The sequence below is a fragment of the Paramisgurnus dabryanus genome, chromosome 3 (assembly GCF_030506205.2).
Source record: "Paramisgurnus dabryanus chromosome 3, PD_genome_1.1, whole genome shotgun sequence".
Taxonomy (NCBI): domain Eukaryota; kingdom Metazoa; phylum Chordata; class Actinopteri; order Cypriniformes; family Cobitidae; genus Paramisgurnus; species Paramisgurnus dabryanus.
The window spans coordinates 14,295,981-14,312,321 of NC_133339.1; the positions used below are offsets into that span (position 1 = coordinate 14,295,981).

A 16,341-nucleotide genomic window follows, 5' to 3' on the forward strand; every position below is an offset into this window, starting at 1 on the left:
ACAGCAGAGCTGGTGAGAAATACCCCAAGTCTAAATTAACAGTGCTTTTGTGTCCCAGTAGTCATCTGTGGAGCAAAGGGAGAACGAGAGTGAACATTCAGAGAACAGACTGTGGAGAGCTATACCTACCAAGAGAGCTGTAAACAGCAGAGCTGGTGAGAAATACCCCAAGTCCAAATTAACAGTGCTTTTGTGTCCCAGTAGTCATCTGTGGAGCAAAGGGAGAACGAGAGTGAACATTCAGAGAACAGACTGTGGAGAGCTATACCTACACTCTAAAAACCGTTGGGTTATTTGTTTTACCCAACAGGTGGGTTAAACATATTGGGTTGTTGTGTTGGGTTATTCCTAGCTTGTATTGGGTTATTTCTATAACAACCCAGACCGATGGGTTAAAATCGGGCTCACGTCACGCATTTTGAATTTCAATGGTCGACAGGTGCCACTGCTGAGTGCGGACAGACACGAGAGGTACGTTTTAAAATATATATCTCTGTGTAATGTTTTATTTGCTACAAAGTGTCTTTAAGCTCTAACACACAGTAAACTATCAGCCACGATTTCTACAAATACTTGTACAAAAACGCTGTTGTCTAGTTTTTGTCCGTTACACGTGTTCCATTGATTAACTGTTACCGATGCCAACACGCGTTTTTAAACCATCATAAAGGTGGAAAAACATCGCAATTTATTTTAATACTAAACAGCACCAACAGCATGATCCCTTACGAAAATGAATCATGTCTTTTTTTAGTATTATAACGTTAGTTTCATGGCGTATTGATTGCCATATTGCTTTAACCGTGTTTTCTGTAACAGACAATGCTTTTTTGTTTAAAGTGTAGTAAAAACCGTTTTTAACTTTTGTAAGACAATGCGACCGGCTGTTTTTGGCTCCAAATATTTTTTTAGCCGGCCTGTGTTATAGAAACAGAGCTGTAATGCCGAGTTCAGACTGCACGATTTTAGCCCTGATTTTGACTCGCCGACAGGTTTTGAGAAATCGCCGACAAATGCCCGAAATCACAGGCAAATCGATGCTCGTGCACGCGAGTGACAATCATACAGTGTGAATTATAAAAGACGCGTTCTGAGAGAATCGCCGACGAGTCGCCGACACCCGTGAGATATTTGGCATGCTAAATATCTGGACCGGTCGCCGATTCAAAATCATGCCGTGTGAAATGTGTTTTGACTGACAATAACATCGGCGATGACCTACAGCCAATGAGAGAGCAACATACAGGGCAGCTGGAAGTACGGGGAGGAGTCTCTCAAAACATTTCCTCCTTCATAATCTTTATTTCTTCTTCTTTCTGCTGCAAATGAGCGCACATGCCATTTGTATGGTAAGCTTCTTGCAAGCTACTATTTTTAATAATAATCCCAGTCTCACGTGAGAGCTCCGGTCTTGCACTCGTGACCTCGCGTTGTTTCCTTCTCGTCACTTCTCGCGTGCGTTTGGTTGTGAGACGTAGTTTGCGGACCGGGACAAAGTTGTCGCCGATTCTTCTTACGGTAAAGTCATGCAGTATGAAAACACCTGTCGCCAATCCATCATGCAGTCTGAAACAGCAGCGACTGAACGCTACCCCAGATAATCACGCAGTGTGAAACCACAGGTGACCCGACTAGTTTGAAAATCACGCAGTCTGAACTCGGCATAATATAAATGTGCTTCTGAATGGAAATGTCTTAAGAAGCTATTATATTGTCGTCTTACTGTCGCCTGATAAAGCGCTGTTTAATCCTGCACGTCTTTTACTGTTTACTGTAACCCCGGTAACGGTTGAACTTGCTCTTCAGCGACATCTACTGTCAAAGTAGAGTATTTATTCAGCTTGCCAGATGTGTTTGCTTTGAGATTTAATTCATTATTCTTTTCATTAAATGTAGACATTCTTGGAGATGTTGCATTAAAAACCTTACAAAATGGCCAGCAAGATGGTTCAGCCTTCCTACAGTACCAAGAGGCAAAGCAAGCATTTATACATTTTCAACCTGTAAGTATCATTTATGACACTTGTTTTTTTATCCTGTTTATGTGTGCATATTTACATTGTGAAAATTCTGTCTTTAGGTCAGAAAACAAACATAATTCAGTATTTGGAGGAGGAGGTAGGACGAAGACCCCATGTCCTGTTATGGGATGAATTCGACTAATCACAAGCCTTTGTTTTCGTGGGGAGGCATGGCCCAGGAGCAAGACCAGCAGTTGACATGTGCTTTAATATTTTTTACATTTTAGACAGAGTATCCCAAGCCTTTCACTACTGTTAAGTAGTTTCTGTAACACAATACATTTTGTACCAGGTGATGTTTCCTTAACACACTGTCACCTGTTTAAAGGGACAGTTCCCCCAAAAAATGAAAATTATGTCATAATTTTCTTCCTCTCCTGTCGTTACAAACATACATTTTTTTTATTCTGATGACCATAAAGGAAGATTTTTTGAGTAATGTTTGAAACCAAACAGATCATGAGCCCCATTGACTGTCATAGTAGGAAAAAAGAATACTATGAAAATGAATGGGGCTCATGATCGGTTTGATTTCAAACATTCTTTGAAATATACCTTTGTGGTTATCAAAGTAAAGACTTATATACAGGTTTATAAGAACATGAGAGGATGAAAATGATGACAAAATGTGTGAACTATGCTTTTAAGCAGTTTTTAGTTGGATAAGATGGAGTAGATTTGTTCTGTTCTTATGTTTTTGTTTATTTATGTATGTATATATGTATGTATGTGTGTATGTATTTATGCTTCTATACATGTATGTATTTATACATTTAAATGCAGGTGCAAATGACTAAATGAAAATAAAGCATTATAAATGTATTTGTAAGTTTTGTATTATTTATTTATAAAGCAAATAATAGTAATAAATAATAATAATGAGGTTAAAACAGCATTGCAAAAATAACCCAACAAATTGGTTATTTCATAACCCAACTAATTGGGTTAAACTTTCTACCCAATGCATTGGGTTAAAATAACCCAACAATGGGTCGGTGCTATAGTAACCCACCATTGGGTTATTTATTGGGTTATTTTTAACCCAACTGTTTTTAGTGAGTACCAAGAGAGCTGTAAACAGCAGAGCTGGTGAGAAATACCCCAAGTCCAAATTAACAGTGCTTTTGTGTCTCAGTAGTCACCTGTGGAGCAAAAAGGGAGAACGAGAGTGAACATTCAGAGAACAGACTGTGGAGAGCTATACCTACCAAGAGAGCTGTAAACAGCAGTCCAGGTGAGGAGCACCCAAAATCCAAGTAACAGTGCTTTGTGTCCCAGCGGCCACCTGTGGAGAACAAGGAGCAAGAGCGTGAACGTACGACGGAGAAACGTGAAGGCACGCGGGGCGAAGACCCCCTGCCGAACAGGAGAAAGGTACGCAGATAGCGAAAAGGCCACTTACCAGCCACACTGTGTTGTACTCTGCCTCCAGGAAGGAAGAAGGAGGGCGCCACGGATAGCAGGGACCAGGCCGGAGCCTGACGTTTCCCCTCCCCCCCCCCGGCTTACGGTGGTCTGTACCCCCGTTGCCCTTCGTCCCTGCCTGCCCGTGGCTGCAGTCTCCCTGGAGGGAGGAGCCAGAAACATTAGTTTTAATTTCCCCTTTTCCCATTTCCACAGTCCTTTTAAATATTTAAATTCAATAAAGATTGTTTTATATTTTACTTACCTGTTCTCGTGTTTGTCTGGTCATTGGGTTGGCTTTGGGGACCTCCTCGAGGTGGAAGTTGAGAAGGGGCGTGGCTTCAGTTAAACATAGCCAGCCCCTGGGGGTGACACAGACATCTTGGGCTTTTGTGTGCATGTAGACTTTTAGTAAGGATCCTCCAGACAGTTTTATTAATAAGATCTCAGCTGATTTATAAACTTTGTTGCCATATCCACACTGTTGACACATGAATGGTTTCTATTGAGTGTGAAATCTTGCGTGTTTTTTAAGGTAAGCTTTTGTTTTGAAACTCTTTTTACACTCATGGCATGTGAACGGTTTCTCTTCAGTGTGAGTGATTAAATGTACATTAAGGTTTGGTTTTGTGCTGAAACTCTTTCCACACTGATGGCACAAGTATGGTTTCTCTTCAGTGTGAATTCTCACATGTGCATTAAGGTCACATTTCATTATAAAACCCTTTCCACAGTGTTGACATGTGAATGGTTTCTCTCCAGTGTGAATTCTCACATGTCTATTAAGGTCACCTTTCACTCTAAAACTCTTTCCACACTGAAGACATGTGAACGGTTTTTCTCCAGTGTGAATACTCGAATGTGTCTTTAGTTCTCCTGCAGTTATAAAACCCTTTCCATACTGATGGCACGGATGTGGTTTCTCACCGGTGTTAATCCTCATGTGTACGTTAAGGTCAGGTTTTGTTCTGAAACTCTTTCCACACAGATGACATGTGAATGGTTTCTCTCCAGTGTGAGAACTCATGTGTATCTTAAGTTCACCTGTAGATGGAAAACTCTTGTCACAGTGATGGCACGTGTTTGGTTTTTCCCCACTGTGATTTTTTATGTGCCTGTTTGAAAGGTGAAACTCTTTCCACACTGTTGACACTTGTAAGGTTTCTCTCCAGTGTGAACTCTTGAATGTTTCTTAAGGTCACTGGCAGTTGAAAAACTCTTTCCACAGTGATGGCACAGATGTGGTTTCTCACCAGTGTGCATCCTCATATGTTCGTTAAGATGCCATTTTGTTCTGAAACTCTTTCCACACTGTTGACTTCTGAAAGGCTTTTCCCCCCTGTGAACTTTCATATGGCGGTTAAGGCTCGTTTTAAAGTTGAAACTCTTCCACACTGTTGACATGTGAAAGGTTTATCCTCACTGTGAGTCCTCTTTGATCTGCAGGGCGTTCATCTTCACTGAAACTATTGTCACACTTTATGTCTTCTGTCTTCAGAGTTTCTTTCTGTGAAACATTATGATTTATTTTTACAATCTGATGTTTCCCATCCACTTCAGCTTGACTCTCCTCTTTCACTTCCATCATATCTAAAATGAAGACAGTAAATAGTTCATATTGATAAACCAGAGTGACAAAACACATTTGAGATTGTCATGTATCCATGTTATTTTTAATGTGAAGTACATTATGTCATTTCTATTGTCAATTTCTGCTCTTGTAGTTTAGCTTTGTTCAAAACCCTATAACACTTCTGGTGTTTCCAATACCACCAAACATTGAATTCTATCTTTTTGTCAACTTGTTTTCTTTCAGTTACGACTGGTTTTCATGCATCTGAATATCTTAGTGAAAATAGCAATATTCTGGGAATTTTCAAGGCTGGAACCTTTCCATGGGAATTAAAGGGATAGTTCGGGCAAAAACGATATTAAACCCATGATTTACTCACCCCCAAGCTGTCCGAGTTGCATATGTCCATCGTTTTTCAGACAAACACATTTTCGGATGTTTTAGAAAATATTTTAGATCTTTCAGTTGATTAAATGTAATGTTACGGGGTCCACCCATAGTCCACAACCTTCAAGTCCAAAAAAAGTGCATCCATCCTTCACAAATTAAATCCAAACGGCTCCAGGATGATAAACAAAGGTCTTCTGAGGGTAATCCACGCGGTGTTGTTGTAGAAATATCCATATATTGCAGTTTACAAGCCTCATCTTATTTAAATCAGCAACATTTGCTTTGTGAGTAAATATTTTAGATCCTAATGCTGCATTAGATCACTGTAATGAATTGGGTGTAAATGTGAACTATCAGTCTGGAATAATGAGGTTTATCAACAGCTCTATTAACACTGATGTGACTGAAACAAAAACATTTCATGAAGACTGATGGGTCTGTTAACAGCTCTATTAACACTATTGAGTGTTTTTTCACTGTAAGGTTATTGGCACAAATGAAACAAACCTTTCAAGAAATCGACAAAATCCTGATTTCACTCTCAGTAAATATGAACTTAACATAAATGTCTAAATTTTTTCATTCAAGACAATCCAGAGCTATCATCTGAAGATCAAAGTGACGCTTGTGTTGAGCAATGCGTGTGATGGAGAAACTAATTACAAAATGTGTTTTTATTAAAAATAATCTGTAGGTCTGTATCAGTCTTTAAAGACTTAACAAGTCTTTATCTTTACAGAATAAAACTAAAATAAGAGCCTCATGCAAAGCATTCTGGGAACCAGAAATCCTCATCAACCTTTTTCTATTTATTTCATTCAGATTTTGGTTTCCAGAATGCTTTGCATGAGGCTCTTATTTTAAAGTTTTATTCTGTAAAGACAAAGACTTGTTAATGGTGATTTAAGGTTGAACAAATTTAAACCTACAGTAAGTTACTGGCAAATGTTGTGGTTTTCCTTTTCCTCAAATGAAACAATCTTCAGTCTTAGGTTTTGATTTCAAAGATAGACTTTATTGTTAGCGAAATAAAGCCGTGAGGAGATCTTGCAAGATCCACTAAAATTTTACTGTACCACAAGTGGTATATATATAAGGTGGCAACCCCACCCCCATAAATGTGAACTCCATGCATGGTCTAATATTCAGAAACATATGGTTTGTATCATATAGAAAACACATGGCATCACTTTGTCAAGATTACAGTTCTGGGACAGTACGTCTTTTGTCTCTGCCTTCGGCATGTAGCGACCCTCACCATGTATAAGAACAGACTGCAATGCATGCTGGTAAATTTCATACACACACACACTGGTAAACTATGGTCATATTCATATAGAAAATCATAATGGTAAAGTAAGAGTATACTTAATTCCTTTATATTCGGATTAAAACAAACTTCATCACAAACAGCAGACAATAATACTGTAATTTCTACAGACATTTTTAACAGTGTTAAAATAAGTAAATAAACATGTTTATGACTTTATTCACTTTTATTAGTACAATGCTATTTTTTGAACACAACTATTAATGCTAAGATAACAGTGTTCTGTGTGCCGAACAGATTCAAAGCATGTGACAATCATTTTAGTGGTGATACAGTAATAACTTTTATTACTGGGGTCATCATCACATGTAATCGATAATCAAGAAAAACATTTGTAAAATGATCTGATGTAAATAGAAACAGTCATGAAATATCAGAATAAAAAATAACACGGCATATGTTTTTAACTATTTGAAGAGGGTCTGGGATCATATAGACCCCCAAAAGACCATGAAACAGAAGCGCAGTAACAAAGCAGTGCTTGACACATCAGAACTGTTTTCACAATCGAAACACATAACATCTCTTGTTGAAAATTCAACATGTTAAAAATCCTGATATGTGGGGGAAACCTTGAGGACAAGCGACCACTTACGCTGTAGTCATGTGAAACAAAATGATAACCAGTCAGAAAGCGAGCTGATGAAAGACGAAACAATAACAACCGCAGTTATGGTGCAGCAGAAACAGTCCAAAGTGAGGTGCAGTCCACAGTATTAATGACATTTCTTTATGACCGTTTTCCATCATGTCTGTTTACTGTGAAGTCATGTTTGACCAAGAGAGACATCGCAAGACTTCTATGTTCTCTGTCAAGACTCACAAACAACAAAGATGTGTGGTGTGCTGTGATGACCACATACTGGCAATCCACATACTATACTGATTACATAACGGAGCGGAGTCGCAGAAGCCCCTCCAATGAAAAACTAGAATTTCACACCCGAATGAAGCGAGTAAACTCAAAGGGGCGGTTTCCCAGACAGGCATAAGCTTAATCCAAGACTAGGCCTTAGTTTAATTAGAAAATATAACTAGTTTTAACAAACATGCCTTACTCAAAAATTTACCTGTATGCATTTTGAGGCAAAACAAAGGGCACCGACGTATTTTAAGATATGTAAGTGCAAGTTGTTTTCAGTTTGGACAGCTCTTAAAAATGGTGTAGTCTAGGACTAGTCCAATCCCTGTCTGGGAAACCGCCTCATAATGTTCAAGCGGCAAACTAGACGCCTCAAACGCAGCTGGTGTGAACCCATGGTAAGACTCATCACTGCACAGAAGAGTTGAATGTCTTTTCTTTATAATGTAAGCGCTGGTGATTACTAAGACTTGATTTCCACATAAAACTCTTTCCACAATGAGGACATGCAAACGGTTTCTCTCCAGTGTGAAGTCTCATGTGAGTCTCAAGGTTAGCTTTTGTTGTGAAACTCTTTCCACACTGAAGACATGTGAAGGGTTTTACTCCAGTGTGAAGCATCATGTGAATCTCAAGGGTAGCTTTATCTCCGAAACACCCTCCACACTGAAGACATGTGAACGGTTTCTCTCCAGTGTGAGTTATCATGTGTTTCTTAAGGTAACTTATAGATGTAAAAGTCTTTCCACACTCATGGCACGCATGTGGTTTCTTTCCACTGTGAATTTTCACATGTCTCGTAAGGTCACTTGAAGATGTAAAACTCTTTCCACACTGTTGACACGAGTATGGTTTCTCTCCACTGTGAATTCTCATGTGATTCTTAAGGCTAAATTCAACTGCGAAACTGTTTCCACACTGTTGACACGTGTATGGTTTCTCTCCAGTGTGAATTCTCATGTGTTTCTTAAGGCTAAATTCAACTGCGAAACTGTTTCCACAAAGATGACACGTGTAAGGTTTCTCTCCGGTGTGAATTCTTGAATGTTTCTTAAGGTAACTTGCAGATATAAAACTCTTTTCACACTCATGGCACACATGTGATTTCTCTCCAGTGTGAGTTCTCAGGTGAGCCTCAAGTTTACTTTTAGATCTGAAACTCTTTCCACACTGTTGACATGTGAAAGGTTTCTCCTCACTGTGAGTCCTCTTGTGATCTGCAGGGCGTTCATCTCCTCTGAAACGATTTTCACACTTTATGTCTTCTGTCTTCAGAGTTTCTTTCTGTGAAACATTATGGTTTATTTTTATAATCTGATGTTTCTCATCCACTTCAGCTTGACTCTCCTCTTTCACTTCCATCATATCTAAAATAAAGACAGTAAATAGTTCATATTGATAAACCAGAATTACAAAACACATTTGAGATTCTTTGACAAAAGCAATATGTCATGTGTTTGTTATGTGTTATCTTTCATGTGAAGTACATTATATCATTTCTATTGTTAATATCTGCTCTTGTAGTTTAACTGTAGAAGAGCATTGCATGGAGATCACAGTCATTCAATCCACTGAAGGTTGCTTTGGATAAAACTCTTTACCTGATGTTTCAATCTAAATCTACTGAATCTATTATAGATGCAGAAAGTTATCATCTCATGGATTTTAGTTTATTTTCCCCTCATGTTTCTCAATGTTTTTATAATTATTCCTCAACCATCAATAATAAAGATTGAAAAATAGACACTAACCTATTTGTTCCTCAGTATCTTCATTCTTTATTCTGCATGGTTGTGGATCTGTCATCTTCTCAAGCTCCTTTTTCACCAGCATCAACATTATGTCATGAAGATTTCAGTTGTCACACATGGAGTGATTTCTCTGTGTGTTTGACTCCAGCATTTATTGGTGGATTGTTGTAGGAGGAGCTTCACTGAAGATCTCAATCACTTTATGGGTGTGGCTGGAGATTTTAGAGAGGCTTTGTCAGTAAAACATTCATAGAGGAAGGGGTGCACCAAAATTTGGGTCGTCGAAAATTTCAGTCGAAAATGGCATTCTCGGTTTGGGCTGGGAAAAACCCCACCAAAAATGAACATTGCCCCCAATCCTTGAGCAAGGCTTAGGTTTCCCCCTCCTTTCAGAACGTTCCCTGTAGGCTATTTTTAGGTTTCACTTTATAACCTAAAGAAAACTTTTCCAGAATGTTCCATGTGTCGATGTGCCGGTGTCGAGCATATTACAACAATGTATGATTAACAAAGAATAATAGTCAACTTTATAATTGTTAAAGCTATAGCAGAGGATTTTCTCGAATTTTAGGAAAGAACCGCCTTTTCCACTTTTTAAAAAAATGCAATTGCGCAACACTCTTGATTGACAACTAGGAAGACCAATAGTCTCGATGATTCACCTGGAAAAAGAAAATCCTCTGCAATACCTTTAATATTATGAAATAAGATGACGTATGCAGCTTGCAAATGCGACCTCCGGAGGCTACAGTTTTCGGACTGAGAAACGACCAATATCTTGCCTCATTGTTCCGCCCCCAAGCCAGCAGGTCATCACTGATATCAGTTGCCTTCCCTTGCTAATAGTGCATTAACTCCGCATCTGCTGGCTGTTTGCATTAACACGAACCTGAAGACATCTCACTGTGCGAGATTGTACTTTATATTTTTAATAATTTGTGACGTGCACACCACCGCAGGGCGCACTTCCCGACCGTGGGTCACACTCCACCACCGCAGTGATGCGGTGGTAATTACAAGCGTCCAAGCCCTAACTGTCATAATACTTCTGTCTTCATCACGGCACCGAATAATGAAATGCGTCCATAAGAACATGTCTGTCATTGAACGCAAGTAAATTAAAACAGTGGACAGTATGAGAGTTCATCATTTGTGCTCAGCATTGGGCTATGTGTGAATAATCCTAAAATAAAAACTGCATGTAAACAGGAGTGAAGAGGTTAGCTCCAGTCATGTAAACGTCTTACTGTGATTAAGTCCTTACTCTGATTTTGGAAATAATCAGATTATTGGTGTACATATAAAAATACTCAGTAAACATACTCACGTTCTTCCTGATCCCATTTTTCAACCTTTAGTTAGTGTGTAATGTTGCTATAATAGGATAAATAATACCTGTTGAATTATAAAGCTCAAAGTTCACTGCCAGGTGATATATTTTCTTTAACAGAATTCCCCTTCAAAGCCTACAGCGAATGGCCGGTTTGGACTACAGCCTTCTACTTCCCAATTGAATGAATATAGTTTTTTAATTCTGTGTAAAATCTGCCTGTCAATCACAGTTCTTGCACATGCCACAGATCCACCCTCCGCCACGTGCGCGTTACATTAGGCTTGTTTGACTTTATGTGGCACCAATAGAACTGATAGGCGGATGACGTAAAAGTGATTAGAGAAATCATACAGAGAAGTCTAATTTCAACTCAGTGGTACTTTGACGTCATCTGCCTTTCATTTCTTTCGGCACAGCATTATGTCGAACGCTCGTCGAGGACGAGCCTGATGAGAGGTTGCTCGGTGGCAGCTCATGACTGCTCATCTGAAGATGCGCAAATTCAAAATAAGTGTTCGGATTGTCACGTGTGTGGTTCTCTTTTACAAAATGTGTGTCCTGTGTGTCGAGAGATCCTGTGTGCATCACGTGTTTTGTCAAAATAAGTGCCTGCTGCACATGCGTCAAAACCGGTTATGATAAAAGAGACGCTCACGTTCCCAAAATACACGCTAGACACTCCTTAACAGTACACTCTGATTACGCATGAGATTATGCGAGTATCTGGCAAACGCGAGCGTCTCTTTTATCATAAACCCTTTAGACGCGTCTGCAGCAGGCACTTATTTTGGCATGACACATGATGCACACACGATCTCTCAAAGCGCAGAACACATATTTTGAAATTATGAACCACACACGACAAGGTACATACATGTTGTGATGAACTTCACATAAAGCGTCCTCGAAAAAAAAAGTCACCTGCCACCACTGCTCGGTGGTAATGTGGGATGTGCATGAAAATTGTAAATATTTGAATACAGTCAATAAAAGCCACCAACCCTTACGAAATAACCATTTTATTGTGGTAAAAGTGTAGTAACCATGTTTTTTGGTGTATTGATTACTATCAGCAAAACCATGGTTTTACTGCACTAACTACTTTTTGAAAACCATGGTTATTTTGTGGTTATCATGGTTTTACTACTGTAATAGGGATCGACCGATATGGATTTTTTTTGCCGATACCGATTTTTTTCCATCAGCCTTAGCCGATGACCGATACAGGCTGCCGATTTTCTTTAGCCGATATTTGGAGACGATACTGCTTTTTCTCATTCAGTTTATATCATAAAAATGACACAATGATAAAACCAAATGTTACAACTCTTAATTTAAAAAAGGAACATTTACTGAACTATATTTAACAAATAGTAAGAAAAGGTGAGGTAGAACAAGTAAGAAAATTCAGTGCTGCTTAAAATACATAAATAAAATAATAATTACACCATTGCACACAATAGCAGCAACCAAGCAGCATAACAAGGGGAACACTTTACTTTATCCATGAAAGTAACCAACTATTTACAACCTATTTAATGCTTAGGTCTAAGTTTTAGTGCACTTAACTTAATCTCTTGTCGAGCAAATGTCTTTAATAAGAAGACAAGGAAAATGTAAACAGCAATACTGATCAAAAAACAACTTAAGAATTCTGAATAACATGCCAATTGCCCTACTTCTGTACCTCACACACCCTAATGCCCTATAATAAATGCGAGGGATAGTTAGTTTGCCTCAGCTCGCTTAAAACGCATAAAACTGAACAAATACATGGGGATTTGTGTACGAACTTCGGTCAGATAGTAGAGCGCGTGCACGTGGGAGAGGTGCAGTGAGACATGGATGAGAGAGGGCATGTATCTTTGCGCTCCCAGTGAACGGAAATGTTGACAAAACTTACAAAAAAACACTTCTCCGGTCACATAAAAGTCATGTGTGAACTGTTTGGAACTAAGTGCTTTGGGTCGAATTTCTTATTTTCGCTGACGAAAATTCCGCGAAACTCCGCGTTAACAACCATAAACGTATGCAACTGCGCTCTCCACAATGACGAGAAACTATCAGCAATTGATATTGATTTTTAGCCTTTTACTACTACATATATTTATGGAGATGAGCATTAAAAACCCACCCTGTCCAGCTATGATCAGCTGTACGGCTGATCACATGACCTGCGTTCGCTTGCGGCATTATGAGCACGCGTCGCGTCCAAACGTCAGACTGGTGGTCGCTGAATAAAACTCATATAAATACCACGAAATCACGGAACAACGTCAGCATTATATAATCCTATGACCAGTGTTCGTAACAGCTGCCGTATGCATATGGTTAGCCTAAAAGCTATTTGAAGCTCCCTTAATACAATGGCAAGCAGTTTTATAGGCATTCGCGTTTTCCATTAGGACCACCAAACTTTCTTAGCTATGGTTGCACGCACATATAGAGCAACGTGTTTACACTTTCAAAGTATATGGCAATATTTCAGTCAAACAGTTAAAAGATGCTTTGAAGTTTAAAACTTACCCCCCAGTCACATTAGCTACAAGCGACAGAGACAGAGCGACAGGCTACCATTCATTTTCAATGGAAGTGGCCGTTTGCCAGCGACGAGCTCGCAGCTGCGTGAGCAGGGCTGGGCCAAAATAGACAAGCAGGCTATTTTATGCAAATGCTGAGCGATGCGACAAAGCGACTGCCAATCGGTGTAAAAGAGCAGCGTGACGTAGGTCTGTGGTTGAGTCTGAGAAAATAATTCAAGATGGCGGAAAATGCGTATTTATGTATATATCTGATAAGTTTGGCATTTTATCTCACATATTTTGTTACTTTTATCGAGAAATAAATACTTTTAAATCCAAAAACACAGTTCTTGTAACTTAACAATACCTCTAAAGTGACTTTTGATACCACTTTTGGAAACTAGCCAAGGAACGCCCATCAAGCGAGTGCGTGTCGCTCGGTGTCGTTCACTTTTGTAGCTAATGTGACTGTAGGGTTACCAGCGCAAGCTTGGAGCACTCCGCTCTGCTAGTGGGGGGAGGGGCAATGCACGGGCTGCAGGCAGCCTCCAGCAACACAGAGCTGCCTGTGGACGCCTGTCTGTAATTAATGCCGGGGAAAAACTATCGGCGAACGCAAGCCGCGAATCGGCCGATGCCGATACACCTAAAACCTGCTAAAATCGGCCCGATGTATCGGCCGGCCGATATAATCGGTCGATCACTATACTGTAACCATGTTTTTTTTGTTTTAACTGTAGTAAAACCATGGTTAATTTTCGTAAGGGAAGTCATACAAAAAGTTCAGAAAGGTATTCTTGAAGGATCTATTGAAGCATGATTTGTTTCGTGTGTTTTAAACTTTAAAGGGCGTGTTGCAGGTTAACCACCACTGTCGATTAATGGGTACATAAATCACTCAAGATATGTGTATAGTTTTTAAAATGTCTCAAAAATGGTCTTAAAGACCACTTTTTTTACGTTTTTGGTATTAACCGTTTTTTTTTACGCAATTCTGCAATGACGTCACGTTGGGGAGAAGTGGAGAAAGCCTCAGCCAGAGCCATAGAGATAGAGGAGACATTTATTGCTGTTTATTACTTACGTATATAATTTGGAAATCATATATACACCGTAGGAAATATATAATGTGTTAAACTGCAAAGTTACCATGCTAATTATTATTTATGATATATGTGGAGATAAATAAAACTTCGCAAATCTGCTGATTTGATCCATTCATGTCCTGACCACCAGGCTAGAGATTTTTAAACATCCTTAATCCACACTTACTAGTCTATCAAATAATATCTCAAATATATTGTTTTGTGAAATAAAATGATGCTTTGTTATATTGTTTATGCGATTATAACAAATCACACGATCATTTTATACGCAGCAGTCAGCAGCTGCAGCACACTCGGATCCGACCGCATACATAACAGGCGTTCGGCGGATTTTTACATCACAGCAGACTATGCCATTTGAGGAGGAACCGCTCATTGATCACCGTATTTTTATAAATCCTGTACATGTTTGGACCTGCCGAACAGGTTGAGCACTTTTATATACTTTGTTGAGCAGGGAGGCTGCAGAGTTTGACCAGCGGGCTACGGGAACCGGCGCACATCACGCCGCCGCCAGACGGTGTTAACTCGAAATCTATAACTATTATCAGATCGGCCCACCGGGAAAGTCACGACTCTGCCGATTGCCATTCCGCTACTGGCTGTAAGAAAGTGAGTGCGTTTGGGTCGCTGGTCCCCGCGGCGCGAACAGATGTGACGTGCCTCACTCACCTTCCAGGATTAGAGACATGCTGCCAAAACCGTTTGTGCTGAAGATCGCATAAAGTTACACCCATTTCAGGCAGGATCATGGACCCCCTCAAGCCAGCATGCACGAGTATGTTAATTGTTTGTTTACTTTCTACACGAAGATATGCTAACGTTATGCTATCTGGCTGTCTGCCTATCTCTCTATACTAGCCTATCCATCTGTCTGTCTGTCTAAAATCTGCGCTATCAGAACTGTACTTTACTCGTCTTTCTATAGTCATTCTCAATGCTCTCAAGGCGGCTTTGGTAAATTCTCTCCCCAGCGTGACGTCATACAGTGCGTTGTGGGGGAAAGGAGAATCATTGCAAAGCGCTGTACTTTTTCATACTTTTTCGGGTTTTGTGATACCCAACAACATAAAATACAATGGATAACAGTTTAAATGCTTATTATCAACAAGCAAACTGCACAATTTCGTTGAAAAATTTAACCTGCAACACGCCCTTTAACGTTTTAAAATTGTTTTAAAATTTTACCAGAGATTTTAAGTAATGAAGAACTTTTACTTAATACTCTAGTAACTGTACTATATCAAAGTGTATATGTAGTGGATTAAAAAGTATTATGTTATAATATAGGAAAGTAAAAGAAAAACACAAAGTAACTTACATGCTTAATGTCATTTTAAAAGCAACAGTACTTAACGTTAGTACTTTACACCTGCATTTTGCAAGCCTCATCCTATTTAAATCACAAACATTTGTGTAGCCCCTATTCTACAAACTTACATGAAACAGTCCGAAGTAATAACGAGTCACCTCCTCGCATAGACAGCCTCCTCGGTGTAAAAATGCGGACAGTACTTCTGATTGCAGGCAAGATTCTCTATTTAAAATCCTCAAAGAAACGCGAAAATCACGTCTTTTCTCCTCATAAATTTCTCTCGTCTTGTCTTCTTCTTCTCTTTTAAAGGCGGTTGGCATCCAGTTTATAGGCGCATTACCGCCCCCTCTGCTCCGGAGCGTGGATCTGATAATAGGTCTAATCTCTATCTCACTTACTCATGGATTCCTTCTCGATTATACAAAAAATTTATAACTTAAACCACATTTACCAAATACACACATACACTAATATTCGAATAATTTCCCACCAATACAACAAAATACATTTTATATCTCAATTTTGTCCTGGGTTTTCAAAGCAAAATTAGACTGGATCACTCTGATAAAGACCATTTTTCAGATTATCAAATCTGGATTACTAGTGCTTTAAATGGGTTCACATGTCAATGCTGACTATTAGCTATGTTAAAAACAGCAGGTAGTAAGTATGGGGTGTTTTTACTTGAAGAGACAATAAAACAACACAACTTGCCCTTGCTTTTTTATTTCAAT

General features: G+C 39.2%; 1 protein-coding gene and 1 pseudogene across 1 annotated transcript; both read right to left on the reverse strand.

The window, feature by feature from the left end:
* Nucleotides 1–3,696: 3,696 nt before the first annotated feature.
* On the reverse strand, nucleotides 3,697–4,969 carry LOC135769029 (uncharacterized; annotated as a pseudogene).
* Nucleotides 4,970–6,429: 1,460 nt separating this feature from the next.
* On the reverse strand, nucleotides 6,430–15,888 carry LOC135769026 (uncharacterized). The gene is made up of 3 exons (XM_065278391.2): nucleotides 15,733–15,888; nucleotides 9,332–9,543; nucleotides 6,430–8,947 (listed from the first exon to the last, which is right to left on the reverse strand). The coding sequence occupies exons 2-3, from the start codon at nucleotides 9,417–9,419 to the stop codon at nucleotides 7,989–7,991; spliced, it is 1,047 nt and encodes a 348-aa protein (XP_065134463.1). The 5' UTR covers nucleotides 9,420–9,543; nucleotides 15,733–15,888; the 3' UTR covers nucleotides 6,430–7,988.
* Nucleotides 15,889–16,341: the final 453 nt, after the last annotated feature.

What these genes read in the sequence shown, in the direction of transcription:
- LOC135769026 (XM_065278391.2), bottom strand. Translation starts at nt 9,419, where the DNA reads ATGTTGATGCTGGTGAAAAAGGAGCTTGAGAAGATGACAGATCCACAA. An exon ending in AGATACTGAGGAACAAATAG is followed by an intron (nt 8,948 to 9,331) that starts GTTAGTGTCTAT and finishes TCTTTATTTTAG; the next exon opens with ATATGATGGAAGTGAAAGAG.